We start from the raw sequence: 16,909 nt of genomic DNA, 5'->3' as shown, positions 1-16,909 counted from the left end.
TGAGACTTCTGTGGACTAGATAATTGAAAATTTGTTAGCTGAAACTGATAAGGTCTGGTGAAAGTGGCTCTTTGTGCCCACAACAGGGTCAGGCTGAGAACAAAGCAGGACTATAGCGCAGACCTAGAGATGGATAACTTTGAAGGTTTATTACACATTATCGCCCTTCACTCTCATTGTGGCCCAAGCAAACAGCCTTCATGCCGTTCCCCACGTAGCATAGCCATGCCTTAGCACTGGTTGCCCCCAATCCATGAGTACACTCCTCTGCCTTCCCCCTATTCCCAAACACCGTAGGAAGGAGAGAGTGGGAGAAAGAAAAACAAAATCCTTACAAGAAGTATTCATTGTTGAATCAAACAAGTTTCCTCATTGACACTGTCCATAAAAATATAGATCTCATTCTCCCCGAGTCCATCACCCCAGGCAGGAGGTCTGGGTAGCCTGCAGCATCCCTCCTCCACTGGAATCACAGACGGTAATTGGCCCTGATGCTTCTTTTTTTTTTTTTTTTTTTTTTTTTTTTAAACCCTTGTACTTCGGTGTATTTTTTCTCATAGGTGGAAGAGTGGTAAGGGTGGGCAATGGGGGTCAAGTGACTTGCCCAGGGTCACACAGCTGGGAAGTGTCTGAGGCCGGGTTTGAACCTAGGACCTCCTGTCTCTAGGCCTGGCTCTCAATCCACTGAGCTACCCAGCTGCCCCCTGATGCTTCTTTTTATCATACGTGTGGTAACCTTTCGCATAGGCATGTGTCCCCTTAAGGAATACAAATTCCCCGAGGACAGCTACTGTTCCTTGTCTTTGTATTTCTTAGTACTGGGCCTGATACATAATACGTGCTAAATAAATGCTCATTGGTTGACTAGTGCTTCTCTTAAGAGGTCCATGAAGGAGCCAAGTCAGGTAGCTTCTGGACTACAATTCCCAGAAGGCCTCGGACTGCGATGGATTCATGGGATGAGACTTCGTTTTCCCAGAATCCAATTTGTAGTAGACCAGATCCGCTCCAGCCCGACACAGCCTTCCAGTTCCTGATGGATTCTGGGAATCAGAGTTCCTCCCTGAATATGCGCAGGCGCAGTTCCAGCCCAGTAGGGATTCGCGCCTCTCCTTTTTTTTTGCAGCGGGTGAGTGTGAATGAGTGTGAGCGTGACTGTGGGTGTGCAAGAGCGTCCGTGTCTGCCCATCCCTCCTTTCTCCCTTCTTCCCTTCTCGCTCTTGACACTGTCTCTACCCCCAGGTCTGGTCCCTCTGGACAAAGACCAGCGGTCCCCCCACCCTCCGCTTGAGGATGCGGAGGTGGGGGCGGGGCTAGGGCGGGGCCCGGGAGGAATTGGAGAAGGGGCGTGGTTGTCTAAGGCGGGCGGGCTGGGGGGGGTGCACCCAGGTCGAGTGCGGAGACCCTCCCCCATCAATTGTGGGGGAGGGGAGCCAGGGACCCGGGATCTGCTAGATGTTCCAGGCCGCCCCGGGGTTGGTGACTAGCCCGTGCTCCTCCCCCCCATGACTCCTCCCTGGAAAATCCTCTCTCCAAGCCAGAGGCTGGGGGTCAAGACCCCTGTTGAGGCCGAGGCTCGAGGCGCCTCGACCTCCTCCTCCACTTGGACTTGAGGCCTCCCAGTTTGTTCCGAGGAGCTGTTGGCCTTAAAGAGTTTAGTGACAGCGTGTCAGCTACAGGCTTTGGCCAGAGGTCCTAGCCCGCTGTGGGACTCGAATCCGCTGGGCAGCTCGAGGACTTTTCTCTGTGGCTTGTTATGAAACACCCGAAACGGAAACACTCGGGAAACCAGTGCTGGATCCCCTGAAATCTTATCCAGAGGCCCCTGGGGGGCTCTATGAACCTCAGATTAAGAGCCCTTGATTTAGCGCCTTCCTGAGGGGCTGTATAGCTCACAAGAGACCCTTTTTAACTTCTGGAATTCTCTGAGCCGGTGCGAAACGCCACCAATATTTAGATCCATCAGCTCCCAACAAGTCATGTTAGTTATTTTAAAAGAATTGCTGTTAACATTAGCCGAGTGTACTTTCGATACATTGTTGTCTATCTTCTATGTTTGTGGCTTTAATAATGAATATTCAAAAGTGAATTGATTCCATTTTGTTCTGATGGTGAGAAGAAAGAAATAACATTGGGAAGAAAGCCTAGAGTAGCTACAAAGTTGTTAGGAAAATTTTCTAAATCATTATGTCTAGTGAAGTTATTTACTTGAAGTTTAAAATGTTTCTGGATACAATTTGTTCTGTCATCAGTCTAATAATAATAATAATAATAATAATAAACTGAGCTAGAAAACAGTGGCTAAAGAACTTGAAATAGTCCTGTCAGGACTGGTGGTATGTAGTTTATGAGTAGCTACTTCTCTGTGGCACACATATCCTGCATTATATGTGCTTTTTTCTCCTTATGATAGTTTGCAAACAATTAAATTAATTAAAAAATTAATTTCTTGGAGGACTTTGCTTTAATGATTGACAGTCTTAAAGAATTTTCATCATTTCCACCTGCAGTCAAGTTCAACTAACATTCAACCAGAGTAAAATTAATCAAACATGCCATAAAATAAGTTTTGGAAAAATCTAAAGTTTGTTGTTTTTTTTAAACCAGAAAGCACAGACCTCAACTTGAACATCTGTTTGGCAGGTAAATTTATTTATTAATCTACTAGCATTTATTAAGCACCTGCTGAGTGTAAATGCTACTTTCAAGGAGCTTACAGTCATTGAAAGAACACTTACAAATGTCCAGAATGACATGTTATATACATTAAAAACACAAAAATATGTTAAAGAAAAATACAAGGTAATTTCTGTTTTGGGCAGGAGCAGCTAAGAGATATCAGTGAAGGCTTAATGTAGAAGATGAGTTAAAAAGAAACAAGGAATTCCAAGAAGCAAAGAGGAGGAAGGCATGTATCCCATGTGTGGATGACAGAGACAGATGAAAGAATATATGGGTAGAGGAGCAAGACCAATTTGGCTGGATTACAGAGCAAAGAAAAGGGTGTTTTGGGTAGCACTGGTTGGAATCTTAGTTTGGGGTGAAATTGAGAAAGACTTTAAACTCCAAATGCAGAAGTTTTTATTTGATACCAAAGGGGATAGGGAAGCTCTGGAGTTCATTGATGAAGGATGTGACCTGGTTAGACTTGTGCTTTAATCTTTCTAGGTCATATTTTCCTTGTATCTAAAATAAGGGATGTTGGATGAGATGATTAATGGGATTCTCTCTACCACTTAATCTTATCCTTTTCAGTTCTTTCCCCGTTATCACTTGTTTCTTTCATGCTGGTTTAGTGGATAGAGTTCAAAATCAAGAAGTCCTGGGTTCAAATTCTTCAGAAATTTACTAGCTGTATAACTTTTGGCAATATAAGTTAATATATTTGGCATGATGCTGAAGACCTTTTCTCTGGCCAGAGTTCCTAATGTGTTTTTGTCTTGGATCTCTTAGATAGTCTGATGAAGTCTACGGACTCTCGGAATCATATTTTAAAATGTATAAAACAGGTTGTGACATATGGTTGGTGTTGTAGGGTTACAACCAATTGTTGTGGGGTATGATGGTGAACTCCTAGGTTTGGGAAGGATACTTTTTGCAAGAATGCACAACTCTGAAACTTAGCTTAAAAGTAAAAAGAGAGATTTATTAGTAAGATAGGATTATTGGCCAGCAAGACAGCATGAGTGGAACAACCCTGGAGGGTTGCTCCCAGAATGCTTCAGTTCAGGGGTTTTTATACTTTTTACAACAGTGAGTACGTGATGCTGGGTCACAGTATGGACATGACTCTAGAGTGGTAAGCACTTGGGCATTCAGTGGGGTGTTCGATCATCTGACCGGGGTCTGCCTGGAGACCCTCATGGTTTAAGGAACAGATGGATGCCTAAGATGCAGTCCAATGGTATCAAGGTGTAGCCTGGAGGTGTATCTCTTTGTCCATCTCAACCTAAAGGACTATCCAAGGATGATAGCAATCTCAGGGTCTTATAGTAGCAATCAGATGTTCTTGGGTTGAGTCACAAGGACAGAAAGGAACAAGGGAATTTCCCTGTTTACAGTTTGCCTGAGTTAATGGGTACAGTGCCCATGGCGTCTCTGTACAATGCCCATGCCATCTCTCTACCATGCCTATGCCATCTCTCTACCATGCCCATGCCATTGGAATGGAATACTATTATGCCATAAGAAATGACGTGCAGGTTAATTTTAAAACAAAACAAAATGCAGAAAGACCTACATGAAATTATAAAGAATGAAATAAGCATAACCAAGAGAAACATACAGTAGCTGAAATATTGCTTTAAGAAAGAGTTGTATATGTCCACTTCCAGAGAAAGAACTGATAAACAGAAATAAGTAAGACATAGTTATACATTTATATTTATACACACATGCACACATATTTACATAAAGTTATATATATTTACACACATAAAGTTATATATCTATTAAAAATATATATATGCACATATAGATATCCCTTTCACATTATGACTTTCCCCCTTGCCATTTCAATATATTGTGGGTTGGCATAAGAAATTAAATGGAAATTTAGAGGGAGTTTTGTGGAAGCCATAGATGAAACATGAAGGCCAGTAGATGACACAGAAAAAGTTTTAAAAATCATAAATGCATAAAATATATATATAGTAAAGTATAATAACAACATGTTTTATCTTTTAATACCATAATAAAACACAATTTCATTGTTAAAGCTAAAAGAAAAAGTCAGAGTTTGTGAAAAGCATGAAAGCCAATAGATGACAAACAAAGGCTAGAAATGTGGAGATACCGTAAAAAGTTTAGTAATTCATAAATACAAAGATGTATGAGCTATTATATACATGTTATCTGTACAATATGTATTTTGTTATTGTTTAATAATATAAATGAACAGCTATGCAAATTTTTTCTTAAAATTAATTTTGTTGTAAAAGAACTGTAGTTGTATGATGCACTGGTTTGTGAGTATTTATGACAATCTCACATGATATCTTGCAGTTATCTCTCAATAATCTTTACATTCTGAGATGTTATATATGCGGTATGTTTAATATTCTCTGATTTGTTTCATTTGACAAAAATTTAGTATTTATTTTGTATTTTTAACATTTATTTTTCATACAGTATTTTTACTTAACATTGGCCTATATATTGCCTATGACCAAATACTTAACCCAGATTTTTTCAGTAAGATACTGTAAACAATCCATGAAAGAAAAAGAAAAAATGCAGACTTCATTGGTATAAAGAGAGGGCCAAAAATTCTTACAGGGCTTTTCCAGTTCTTAGGTGCCTTGTGTACCTAATCCACCATGATGTGGAAAGGATACCAATCCATACACATTTTTGTCAATTCATTACTTTTCTAGTGTGTGGAAAGAGGGAGAAAGATACATGGGAATTTTAATGTAACAAATAATGTTTTTTTAAACATATAAAACAAAATTCATAGGAAACCAATTGTATTTAAATAAAGATATAATTTTTCTATCCAAGGTGCTTATATATTATGCAGCATAATATGCAGTTTATATTATCATATTATGTATATATGTATATATTAAACTAGGCCTCAGTTTACTCATTTGTCAAATTAGGATAATAATGTTACCTATATTACAGAATTTTTTGGAGGACCGGATTAAATAATGTATCACAGAGTACTTTGTAACACTTAAATCAATATGTAACTGGCAAATATTAATATTTTTCAAGTCCTTGAAGATAAACTTAGCTTTGTCCTTTCACTTTATATTTATTATGTAGGTACATTTTCTTTTTGAAATTAAGCTTTCTTTTTCATTATGAATTTAAAACCAATAAATATGAATGTTTTACTACATGAAAAACAAAAAGAGGGTTGTAATAAAGCTCTGAAATTGCTGGGCATAGTTTTTCAAATTTTTATTGTTATTTTTCTGACTATTAAGTTTAGCATGATTAGTAGCAAAGCTGCCCAGCTCTTTTTGGGTCCCCATTTGAACTTCCTTTTCTTATCGAAATATCTTTAAAAATATTGATGCTTTCTTCTTTTTGTGTGTGTCTCTATCACTACTGAACAGCTGTTCCCTCCCTTTGTAATCTCTCCCTTTTAACAAATAAGTATTATAAGGCAGATCAAGTGGACATGTTTAAAAATGTAAGCTTTGTTCTGTAACTCAGTGGGACATTTAAAATACAGAAGAATCGGAAATAGTTGAACTCAGTAACCCAAATCCTGCCTCAGACAGTTGCTGTTTGACCCTGGGCAAGCCATTTCATTCTGTTTGCCTTAGTTTTCTCATCTGTAAAATGAACTGGAGAAGGAATGACAAACCCCACTCCAAGTATCTCTGCCAACAAAACTCCATATGGGATCACAAAGAGTTGGACAAGATTGAAACAACTGATCTAAAGACATAAATTGCCTCAGAAAGAACTTGGCAGGAACTTTCGGGATAACTGGAAAGGATTCTGGAAGATATAGATTTGGATCAAAATAAATACACCATATTCCATAGTAAATTCAGAATTGGCATGTGGCCTGAATATTAAGGTTCATACCATTAAAAAAATCAGAAGAGAAACAGATCTTATACTTTTCACAGGAATGAGTAGTGGGACACCTTTGTAACCAAAGATGTGACTGAGGCATTCTAGAAGGGAAAAAAAGTTATTTATATGAATTTGAAGACTTTTCAGTCATTTTCTTTTAAATTACTGTAGTCATATAATTTGTTCTTGAGATTTTGCTTATTTTACTCTCCATTTCCCATTTCTTTGTAGTTGACTCTGAATCTATTGTGTGTCATATTTTGTACATATTGGACCTTTGTCTAAATTCCTGGGTCATATACTGGGGTTTTTGCCAAGTAATGTTGAGTTACTTCCTTATTGTTGGGCTGCCTTTCTACACCTCTCATAACACTGATTGAGCCCAGGTTGTCAGGACCCAGGGTCACATAGCTAGGAAGTATCAGAAGTCAGATTTGAACCCAGTATCTCCCCTCTCTAGGCCTGGCTTTCAATCCCTGTCATAAATATTTTTGTAAAACTAAGACTTTTTCTTCAATCTCTTTAAGTTATAGACTTAGTAGTGGTATTACTGGATCAAATGGTATACACAATTTTATAGTCCTTTGGGCATAATTCCAAATTGTTCCCCAGAATGGTAGAACCAGTTTGCAACTTCACCAACAATGCATTAGTGTCACAAGTTTTCTCCAAAGACTTCAGCAAATTAATTTCACACATATCCTATAAGAAATAGAGGGGAATAGAAATAGTTTTTCTTAATTCAATAAAGGGATCAGGGAACCATAGAAAGCTTGGTTCACATGCTCAGTACCATGGAGAACATAGAGGGAATTTCTATGAATTTAGCTCATGTCAAATAATTCACTATACTAGAGTCCTCTCTCTTAGAACTTGCTAGAAATATTGATTTAGAATCCAGGTCTTAGGCACTAATATCTGTGGTTCTTCCTTTTGATTTTAGTTAAAGGTAAATTTGTTCTTGGGTAGGTTCGACTTCTGTAGAGGATATTGGAACTGATATCCAAGTGGGGTAGTTACAGTTCTATTTTGGTGAGTTTAAGAAATGCATGATAAAATTGGTTTTCTGTTTAACATATTTCTTACCGCAGTTTTGGCTTCTCAAGACTTGACCAAAAAGGGAGAATCGAGGTGGCAAAGAGAATTGCTTTGAGTGCCTAACAGCCATGTCCCAGGTAAGTTATTTTGTCTTCTCTCTCTTGAAATACAGTCTCATTCCTAAAGATATGGACACCTTTCATTCATTTTTCTTCCTCCTTTCTTCAAACGATCATACTTAAAGACAGAAACATCAATTTTATTTTGTTTTATTTTGCTACCCTCTTCCATGCTCATCAGAGAAAAAGAAAACTAAACTCTTGTAACAAACATATGTAGTTAAGCAAAACAAATAAGTATTGGCCAGGTCCAACAGGTTTTATCTCATTCTATATATTTAGTCCTTTACCTTTCTCTCAGGAGGTGGGCAGCATTCTTTATCATTAATCCTGTTGAATCATATTTGGAGTTGTAATGTATATTAAGAATCATAAATACCAACTATGATATTGGAGTTATCTGAGTTATAGACAGGTGATGTTTTCCACATACTCAAACTATAAATAAACATTTATTAAACACGTCTTAGGTACCAGGCACTATGCTAAGTGCACAAAAAGAGGCAAAAGACAGTCCCTGCCCTCAAGAAGCTCACAATCTAATGGGGGAGACAACAAGCAAATGCATATGTACAACCACCTGTATACAAGATAAAAAAAAATACTTAAAACAGGGAACACACTAGAATTTAAAGAGGTTGGGGAAGGTGGACTTTTAGTTAGGACTTAAAGGAAGCCAAGGAGTTGAGTATTTAGAAGGAGGACAGAAAACATTTTAAGTATGGGATATAGCCAGGGAAAATGCCCAGAACTGAGATAGAATGTCTTGTTTGTAGAATAGCTGAGAGGCCATTGTCATTTGATCAAGGAACACATGTTAAGCAAGGAGTAAGAGGTAAGAAGACTAGAAAGTAGGAGAGGGCCAAGTTGTAAGGGGCTTTGAATGGAGGTTTCCATCTTAACTATTAATAAAATACTCAGCAATAACAGGGGAAAAGATAGCATAGCTGAGTATAGTTACTTTAATCTATGTTGTCCATGGTGGCCCACTGATCAAGCCCAAAGCAACTGTTGGAACTCCTCATGACTTTTTGTACTAAGAAGCCATCTCAGGAACACAAGTCTTGATCCTTTTAGCCAATAAAGTCTCAAGAATTGTTTCAATTTCTTTTATTTTTATTGGCTCTATATCCATGTCACACTCACTAAGTATAGATTTTCCATAAAACTCTGTTTTAGATCTTTCTTTCCATTTTTTCCAGACTTGTTCACTTCTCTTTGCTTCTAGACTTGCTTAGTACTCAGCCAGAATTATAGATTGAGAAAGAATTGGAAACCAATTCTGCCTTGCAGCTATAAAACTGACTGGAAGGAAACTGTGCACTCCAATGAAAAAAACAAATGAAAGGCTCAAGAATATCCTTTTAAATGAAGCCTTTCTTGATTCTTTCAACATCTAGTGCCCTTCCTCCCTAATTACTTTGTATTTAAACAGGTTGTATTCATTTCATATTTATATATATACTTGTCTTCCCTATTAGAATGAAAGCTCCTTGAGAGCAGGCACTGCTTCAGTTCTTTATTTGTATCCCCAGCACTTAACATAATGCCTGCTTTGTGGTATACTTAGTATATGCTTCTTGATTGATCTTGCCAAGAGCAATATGCACCAAGAATTCCATAAAAAGGAAGGAGATGACTTTATAGGTATCACTGAGATTTGGTGAGATGAGACCTATGATTGTTATATGGCTATAAGAAAGCCTTTACTTTATGCAAATGATACCAGAACTGTAAAGGGAGGGAACAGCATTGTATATTAACAAAGCTTACTTACATGAAGAAATCCTGGAATTAAAGGAGAAACATGGGTAAAAAAGAGTAAAAATAAATGGAGAAAAAAAAATAGTTTATATGGCCATTGAAATACACTATAGATCGCTTGTATAGAAAGAGAAACTACATCATAAATTAGACAACTCACAAGCCTAGAACAGAAATAAGGTGTTGGTGGTCATAGAGGATTTTAACTGCTGTTTTAAAAAATTGAGTAGCCTATAGTTTATAAACTTTGTTCTCCCTTTTTTGCAATTTAGATTTAGAACTGGAGGATTCTAATTAGAAGAACTTGGAGGTTATTGAGTATAGCCCATCATTTTACAAATAAAGAGACTGGGGCCAGGCAAGATTTAAGTGACTTTTCTGGGGTTGTACAGCTAATAGGATTTGAACCCAGGTCTTCTTAACTTCAAATCCAACACTTTATCTACTGCACTTGCTCTAAATTCTGTGAATTGCACCTTTGTGTTTCAATTCTGCCATATTGAACTTAGTAGGTGCTGGTGGGGAGAATGAATATTCATGACCTTTCCTTTAATTTTTGGAAAATCTGTGTTTGAATTCTCCTAGTGTCAGGAACTAAGGAGCTCGTAACTAGTTTGGGAGTGGGCAGTTTCCTTCCAGTCAGTTTTATAGCTGCAAGGCAGAATTGGTTTCCAATTCTTTTTTCTCAATCTACAGTTCTGGCTGAGTACTAAGCAAGTATAGTAGCAAATAGAAGCTATATGTCTCTGTCCCTGGGATGTATGTGGGGTATCAGCCTTTAACCTCATCTGGGGCCTGCAGTGAATAATCAGGGGAAGCCCAAACTAAAAGGGAGTTTATGACTCTTGTCACTGATCTTGCAGAACTTTTCAGTTGGCTAACAAGAGCTGAACCTAGCAACAGGCAAATACCCATCAATTGGGAAATAGCTGGGCAAAGTACTCCATATAAATGAAATGGAGCATTTTTGTTTCATAAGAATGATGAAAAGAATGGTTCAGAGAAATGTGGAGAGACTTTTATGAACTTGTGAAAAGGGAAATTAGCAGAACCCGGCAAACAATTTATACAATAACATTGTAAAGACAATTTTCAAAGACTTAAGAACTCTTAATTGCTTAGAATAACCAATCAAAATTCCTGAAAACTGATGATGAAGAATGCCACTCACATCCATATAGAAGGATGATGGGCTTTGAACTCTTAGACAAGTATTTTAATATGGGTATTGTGGGAATTCATTTTGCTTAACTGTGCATGTTTTTGGCAGATTTTGTTTTTCTTTTTTTTTCTAATGGTAAGAGTGGTAGGGAAAGGAAATAAATGCTTGTTAATAGAATAAAAATAAAAAATTTTAAAGAGTAATTAAATATTTTGCTTAGGCCTCAATGTGCAGAATGATTTTTAAGGCTAACCTTGAGTGATAAATTAAAAATTATTTATTATTTACAGAGTTTATTATAAAGTAAGGAACAGTGATGTGATGAACAATTGTGATTAATTTAGCTATTCTCAAGGAATATAATGAATCTAAAACTATCCCAAAGGACTCATGATAAAAAATAATACCATCTATTTCTAGAGAAAGAACTGATTGTAGGATGTAAATTAATATCCAACACTCTAAAAATTATATTTTATAGAGTCTATTAATAATCACTTGAAGTAGAAGGGAAAAAAAGGAAATAGAAGTAAAAAAACCTACTTATTTAACAAAATTAAAACCACATGAGCAAGTTCTCCTGCCTCTCACCTTACCTCCCCTCCACAGCTCACTATCACTGAAAGAGAGAGTGAGAGGCAGGGCTTCAACAAACTTATATCCTCCCTACATCAGCACGTAATGTGAGAAGGAATATGGAACGCTAGGAATTGGAGTTCTAGGGTACAGAAATTAATTACACAATCCCCCCTGTGGTTCCCATGGGAAACAAGCATGTAGAAATCTAGATTTACATTCCTAGTTTCCCCATGGAATCAGTACACATAAACTGCTTATTTCTCTAAAGATCTTTAACTAGAGGTACATACAATATTGCATTTTCTAAGGGGAAATTACAATAATTTGGGGATAAAAGAGAAAGAGAACAAAACCAATGATTGCTAGGTGCATTGTCAAAAATCCAATTAGGGGGGCAATCCCTTTGGCATAGGAATGTACATTCAAAATAAATGTGTTCAATCCCCCCCATAGTTCAATTTCATTATATCCCAAAGTTCTGCAGGCATCTTCATGGTGCCTCCTCCAAATAGTTCACTTTCTTGATTTGGGGAGATAGCAAGTTTCTTATCCCAAAATTACTCTCAAACAAGAAAAAATTTTATAAAACTAGAATTTTATGACAATTATACAATCCTTCCTGAGGAGGGTGTTGACAAACACACAGATCACTCAGGGATACATGGCTGAGTTATGAGGTATATGAATCAAATGTAAAAAGGAAGTAAAAAACATTAAAAAAAAACAAATAGAAGAAAAGGAAAAAAAGAACAAAGTTAAAAAGCATATAAAAATTCTGAGTAAGCAAGAGAGAGTAAGGCCATAGCAGGTCCTGGAATCAGGGCCCAATAAAAAGTGATTTATGCCCCACAAGCCTGTAGGACCATTGCAGCAATATGCAGTTACCCAGTCATCAGCCAGGTCCAAAGAAAATTGTCACACAATGAAAGACAGAAAAGGAACTAGATTTTTTGCAGTAAATGTGAAATATCATTCCCTAGTCTGATTTTACCTTCACTCTCAGGGATAGGGGAGCCAGAATTATAGCTAAGCCGAGGAACTTTGAACCTGGCACGGGGAAATCCTGCCTCTGATGTGAAACAGCCAACAGCCACTTCCTCAAACCCCAAAACAAGTCCTCTGTCTTGATACAGATTCTCGTCAATCCCACTGGGATTGGTTGGTCTCCTTGACCTTGACCTTCTTGGCACTGTATAATGGCTTTTTTGTGATCTCTTCTCCTGGAATCAGACAGAGTCATTAATCAAAGTCTCATAATATTTAACAATCAGTGACAGGTTTCCATAGTCTAAAGCCATTATACAATGCAAAATCAAAAAACCATTAATACTGGTAACATGCTTCAAATTAAAAACTGAGAGAAAAAAGAAAACTCAAATACTCTATTGTATGTACAAAGAAAAGCAATAATAAAATTTTAAAAAATCAAAAATATATAGTTCACAATCAGTGATACACTGTGTTTGCCAAGGAGAGATGCAATACAAAGGTTTCTCACCCCAAAATGAGATCCATTTCCTTTTTAATTTGGCTATGATCCACAGTGTGAGTATACATAATTTCTTACCAGGTAACAGCTTTATAAAACAGTAGTATAACAGGTAATGCACATTCAAAGAAGTACCAAAATTCCTCAAATCACAAGAGCCCATTTAATGTCAATAGCAAACAAACCCACTATCATATAGGATTCACATGAGTTGCGATGTGACATTTAAAAAAAAACAAACAACTTTGAAGGTCATGGATATTTGTCACAAGTTCTCCAGATCTAGCCAATCTTTTAACCTTGGCTGAGATATTTTTTAACAAAGTCTATTACTGCCATCATTCCAAAATGTGACAGAGGAACCCATAAAAAACACAAACCTCTATACTGCTGATAAAAACCTTTTGGGTCTAAAATGTCACCAAGAAGCTAGATCATTCTGGCAGAATGGTTAGAGTAAGCTGAAGAGTTACAAATATATTAAAAAAAAAAAACCCGTCCAGGGGTAACCAAGCTCCTTGGGAAATCCTTCCCCCTCCCCCGATGAGATTATAATACATCACGAGGCAACCAAGCCCCTTGGGAAACCCTCCCTCCTTTGGTATGAAATTATAACAGCCATAAAAGGCATGTCTTCATATGTCCCATCCATTACAATGTGGAGGCAAGGAATACCATAGTGAAAATTACTTCTGATGTCTCATCCATTACATTTTTATAAATGTGGAGGTGGGGAATATAATAGTGCTATTGCACTTCACTTCAACTACTAAATGGATCCTTGCCTTTTGTTACAAACAACTCAAAGGCTGGCAAATGATCAGTTAGAGGAAGTGGTGCTCCTAGATATCTAAAAAAAAATCACTTATGAAGAGCTCTTAAAATCAATTTAAATTTTTAGGTCAATAAATTCTCCAAAGGTTGTATACAGATTGTAACCAATTTGATGGAGTCCATCCATCATCACCTATGTGGCAATTAACAAAGGCAAAAAAGGAACAAAAGGCTGTTTAGGCAACATATGACTTGATGGATCTGGTGGCAAACCTAGCATCCATAAGGACCTATGGTTTTGCCACGTAAAAGGGTTTGCACAAGTTGTTTGTGGACTTTTACAATGGTATTTTCTCCAGTGGTCATAGCATAAGGTACAAATAAAGACAATGTAACAGCACATATAGCTAATGGCCAAAACACAATAACTTAAAGTGGCATGGTATAACAGAATATATTAGATTAGATCAATATGTGAACTTAAAAAACAAAATTAAATCCTAAAACAAACAATCAGCAAATACAATTTATATGACAGGATACAGGCACTGAATTCAAGAGTCCTTTTCTTCAATTCCAATAGCTGTGTTACAGAGACTTCTTCACTATTTGGAAGGGAACAAACAGAAACAGTTAGCAATGGAGTCTGAAAAACTAAAAATTCACCTCCAGATTCTTTAAGGTTCCTTTCCCTCCTTAGTATCATCATTCATCTAGATTCCTTTGATCACACCTCTAGGGTTCTCCATATCTGCACTGGCCATAGTGTGAACAAACCCCATATTGGGTGTGTTGCAGAGACTGGGCAGGCCAAAATGGCAAGGGGGTGTACAGAGATGAATCTCCCCCTGAATCTCAGGATTACTCAAGCTAATTGCAAGAACAAGAGCACCCAGGAATGGTAGTAAGAAAAGACACCCCAAAACTGTGAGCTGTGCAATCTCTGGAATGCTCTCCCAGGATGGGAACTATTCAAGATAGGCAGGAAACTGGGCCATGCTTGCAATTCTACTTATTAAATTGGTTGCAAATCTACTTCCTTTTAGTAGGTGGCGCTAGCCTAGTATGCATTGGCTAGGAGTAAAGATCTACAAAACTAATAGATGGAGACACACCCCAATCAGCCTTTGAATGGAGGGCAACCGAGTTAAGTTAGTGAGGGAATATAAAAGCTTTCTATTTTAGACACAATGAAGGTCAAAACTCCTCAGAGCCACTTAGCTGAGCTGGTCTGGGAGAGCAAAAGAGTCAGGAGGGTTAGAGGCTAATTATAAACACCAATCCACAGTGATCAATGACTATCCACTGTTTTTAGTTTAAGAGGAGAAAATAGGATTTAGATCTCACCCTTCTGTGCAGATTCTTTCAAGTGGTGGACTATCAGCAGTGGGAAGTGGTGGGAGTCGGCTGCAGCCCCCTCCACCCCCACAGTTAGTGAGGGAGGCAGGAGCAACAACAGCTGGAGTTCCCTGGATTGGGAGGGAGGGGTGGGGAGAGGCGAGAAGGCTATGGCTGGAGAGAAATGCATTTTTTCCCCAAACTAATCTACTCACTTAGTAAGGGTCCTAAATTCCAGACTTCTGGTTGCCATGAATGTAGGATTTAAATTAATGCCCAATACTCCAAGAATTATATTTTATGGAGTTTATTAGTAATCACTTGAAGTAGAAAGAATAAAAAGGAAATAGAAGTTAAAAAAACCCAATTATCTAACAAAATTAAAACTATGTGAGCAAGTTCTCCTGCCTCTCGCCTTACATCCCCTCCAGTGTGCTATGACCAAAAGAGAGAGCAAGAGGTGGAGCTATACCAAACTTATATCCTCCCTACGTCAGCATGTAATGTGAGAAGGAGCATGGGATGCTGGGAATTGGAGTTTTAGGGTGCAGAAATTAACTACATATGATGGAGTCTGAATCCAGACTAAAGCAAACTTTTTTCACTTTCTTATTTTTTGTTGTTGTTCAAGTTTTCTTCCACAGAAGGATTAATATGGGAAAATGTTTTACATGATTACACACGTAAAATCTATAACAGATTGCTTATCATCTCAGTAGAGGGAAGTAGGGCTGGAGAAATGGAGAGAATTCAAGACTCAAAATTATTTTTTTAAATGTTGAAAACTTTTTACATATAATTGGGGAAAGTAAAATTAAACTTAAAAAATAAAGTGAGGAACGTGGTAAATTCTCAAGAAATACTTTATTTGGAATATTTGAATTCCTTGATTCTATGGGAAGTAATCCCTTTAGGTTTTACCAATTTCGTGTCTTCCTCATGTTCCCACATGAAGAATGGTCCTTGAATGCATGGGAATATTTTTGAATATTTCAGAAATTGTTGAGATTCCAAGATGTTGTTGTAAACTTTACCCAAGAGGAATGGAGCCTGTTAGATCCTGCTGAGAAGGACCTTTTCTGGGATGTGATGCTTGAAAACTATGAGAACTTTCTCTTCCTTGGTAAGGATAGCTTTTTTTCCCATGAATTGTCTGACTATTAAAGTGACTTTTTGTTCTCATTTCCTAATGGTCATGAAATATCTCAAGTGCTTTACTGAATTATTGGTGTGAAGAATTGAATACATGTAATGTGGCATGGTGCTTTTATCCTTTGATATAAAGAGACAAGATGTATCTGTTTTCTCTCCAGATGAAGGGCTTTGACTTTTTGTTGGAAATCTTTAAATGGAAATCAGAAGTTTTATTATACTGCTTCTGAAAGTATACTTTGTCTACTCTGAACTCAGAGAACAAAACCTTTTCCACTCAAATCCCTATTCCAGTAGCTATTTGAAGAAATGGAAAATTTCTATAGTTTTTGTAGGGAATGTGTTGAAATAAACTTAATTGTGTTTGAACCCAACTCAAACCCTGTCAGTTATCTTTAATATCTGATGAGATTGAACCATAATATATAGTATCCTTAAGAGGTCTTTCCTAGCCTCTCTCTTTTTTCTAAAAAGATAAAGGTTAAGATTGAATTCTTAAACATCTCTGTCCTCTTAAACATCTCTGTCCTCAGCACCTTTTCAAATGTTTCCTCATGAGCAAGGACTTCCAGATTCCAAGCCACTTCTGATTTCTCCTTTGGAGAGAAGAGAAACACCATGGCTACCAATAGAAGAAATCCTAAAAAGCATTTATGTGGGTGAGTGAATAAAAATCAGGAAGATGGTTGTTAGATTGCAAACTGAACCAAAACTAGACAGTAAAGTTGCATTACCTTTGGAATATTGAACAGGACATGATCCTAAAAGACCCCTAACCCTCTGGAGAAAGATTGTGGTTGTTTCTCTTTAGCTACTTCTTGATTTTATATTTTCCTGATCTTCCTAGCCTCATATTTCCCTATAGCCTCAGAAAAAAGAAGTATTCCTTTTTTGTGATACTAACCCTTCTGTCTGTATTCAGGTTCCTGTTCTTTTTTGCATTTTTCCATAATT

The 16,909-nt window shown here is 37.3% G+C and overlaps 1 protein-coding gene across 1 annotated transcript in view; it reads left to right on the top strand.

The window, feature by feature from the left end:
• The first annotated feature begins 946 nt into the window (after positions 1 to 946).
• LOC123233183 (zinc finger protein 11-like) overlaps positions 947 to 16,909 on the top strand; it is a 61,278-nt gene continuing 45,315 nt past the window's right edge. The window contains exons 1-2 of the mRNA XM_044659334.1: positions 947 to 1,157; positions 1,243 to 1,479. Coding sequence (XP_044515269.1) covers positions 947 to 1,157; positions 1,243 to 1,479 — 448 coding nt within the window. The remainder of the gene's footprint in view (positions 1,158 to 1,242; positions 1,480 to 16,909) is intronic.

Source organism: Gracilinanus agilis, chromosome 2 (assembly GCF_016433145.1).
Source record: "Gracilinanus agilis isolate LMUSP501 chromosome 2, AgileGrace, whole genome shotgun sequence".
Lineage (NCBI taxonomy): Eukaryota > Metazoa > Chordata > Mammalia > Didelphimorphia > Didelphidae > Gracilinanus > Gracilinanus agilis.
The sequence above is the reverse complement of the archived record's forward strand: the minus strand, read 5'-3'. Positions and strand labels throughout refer to the sequence as shown.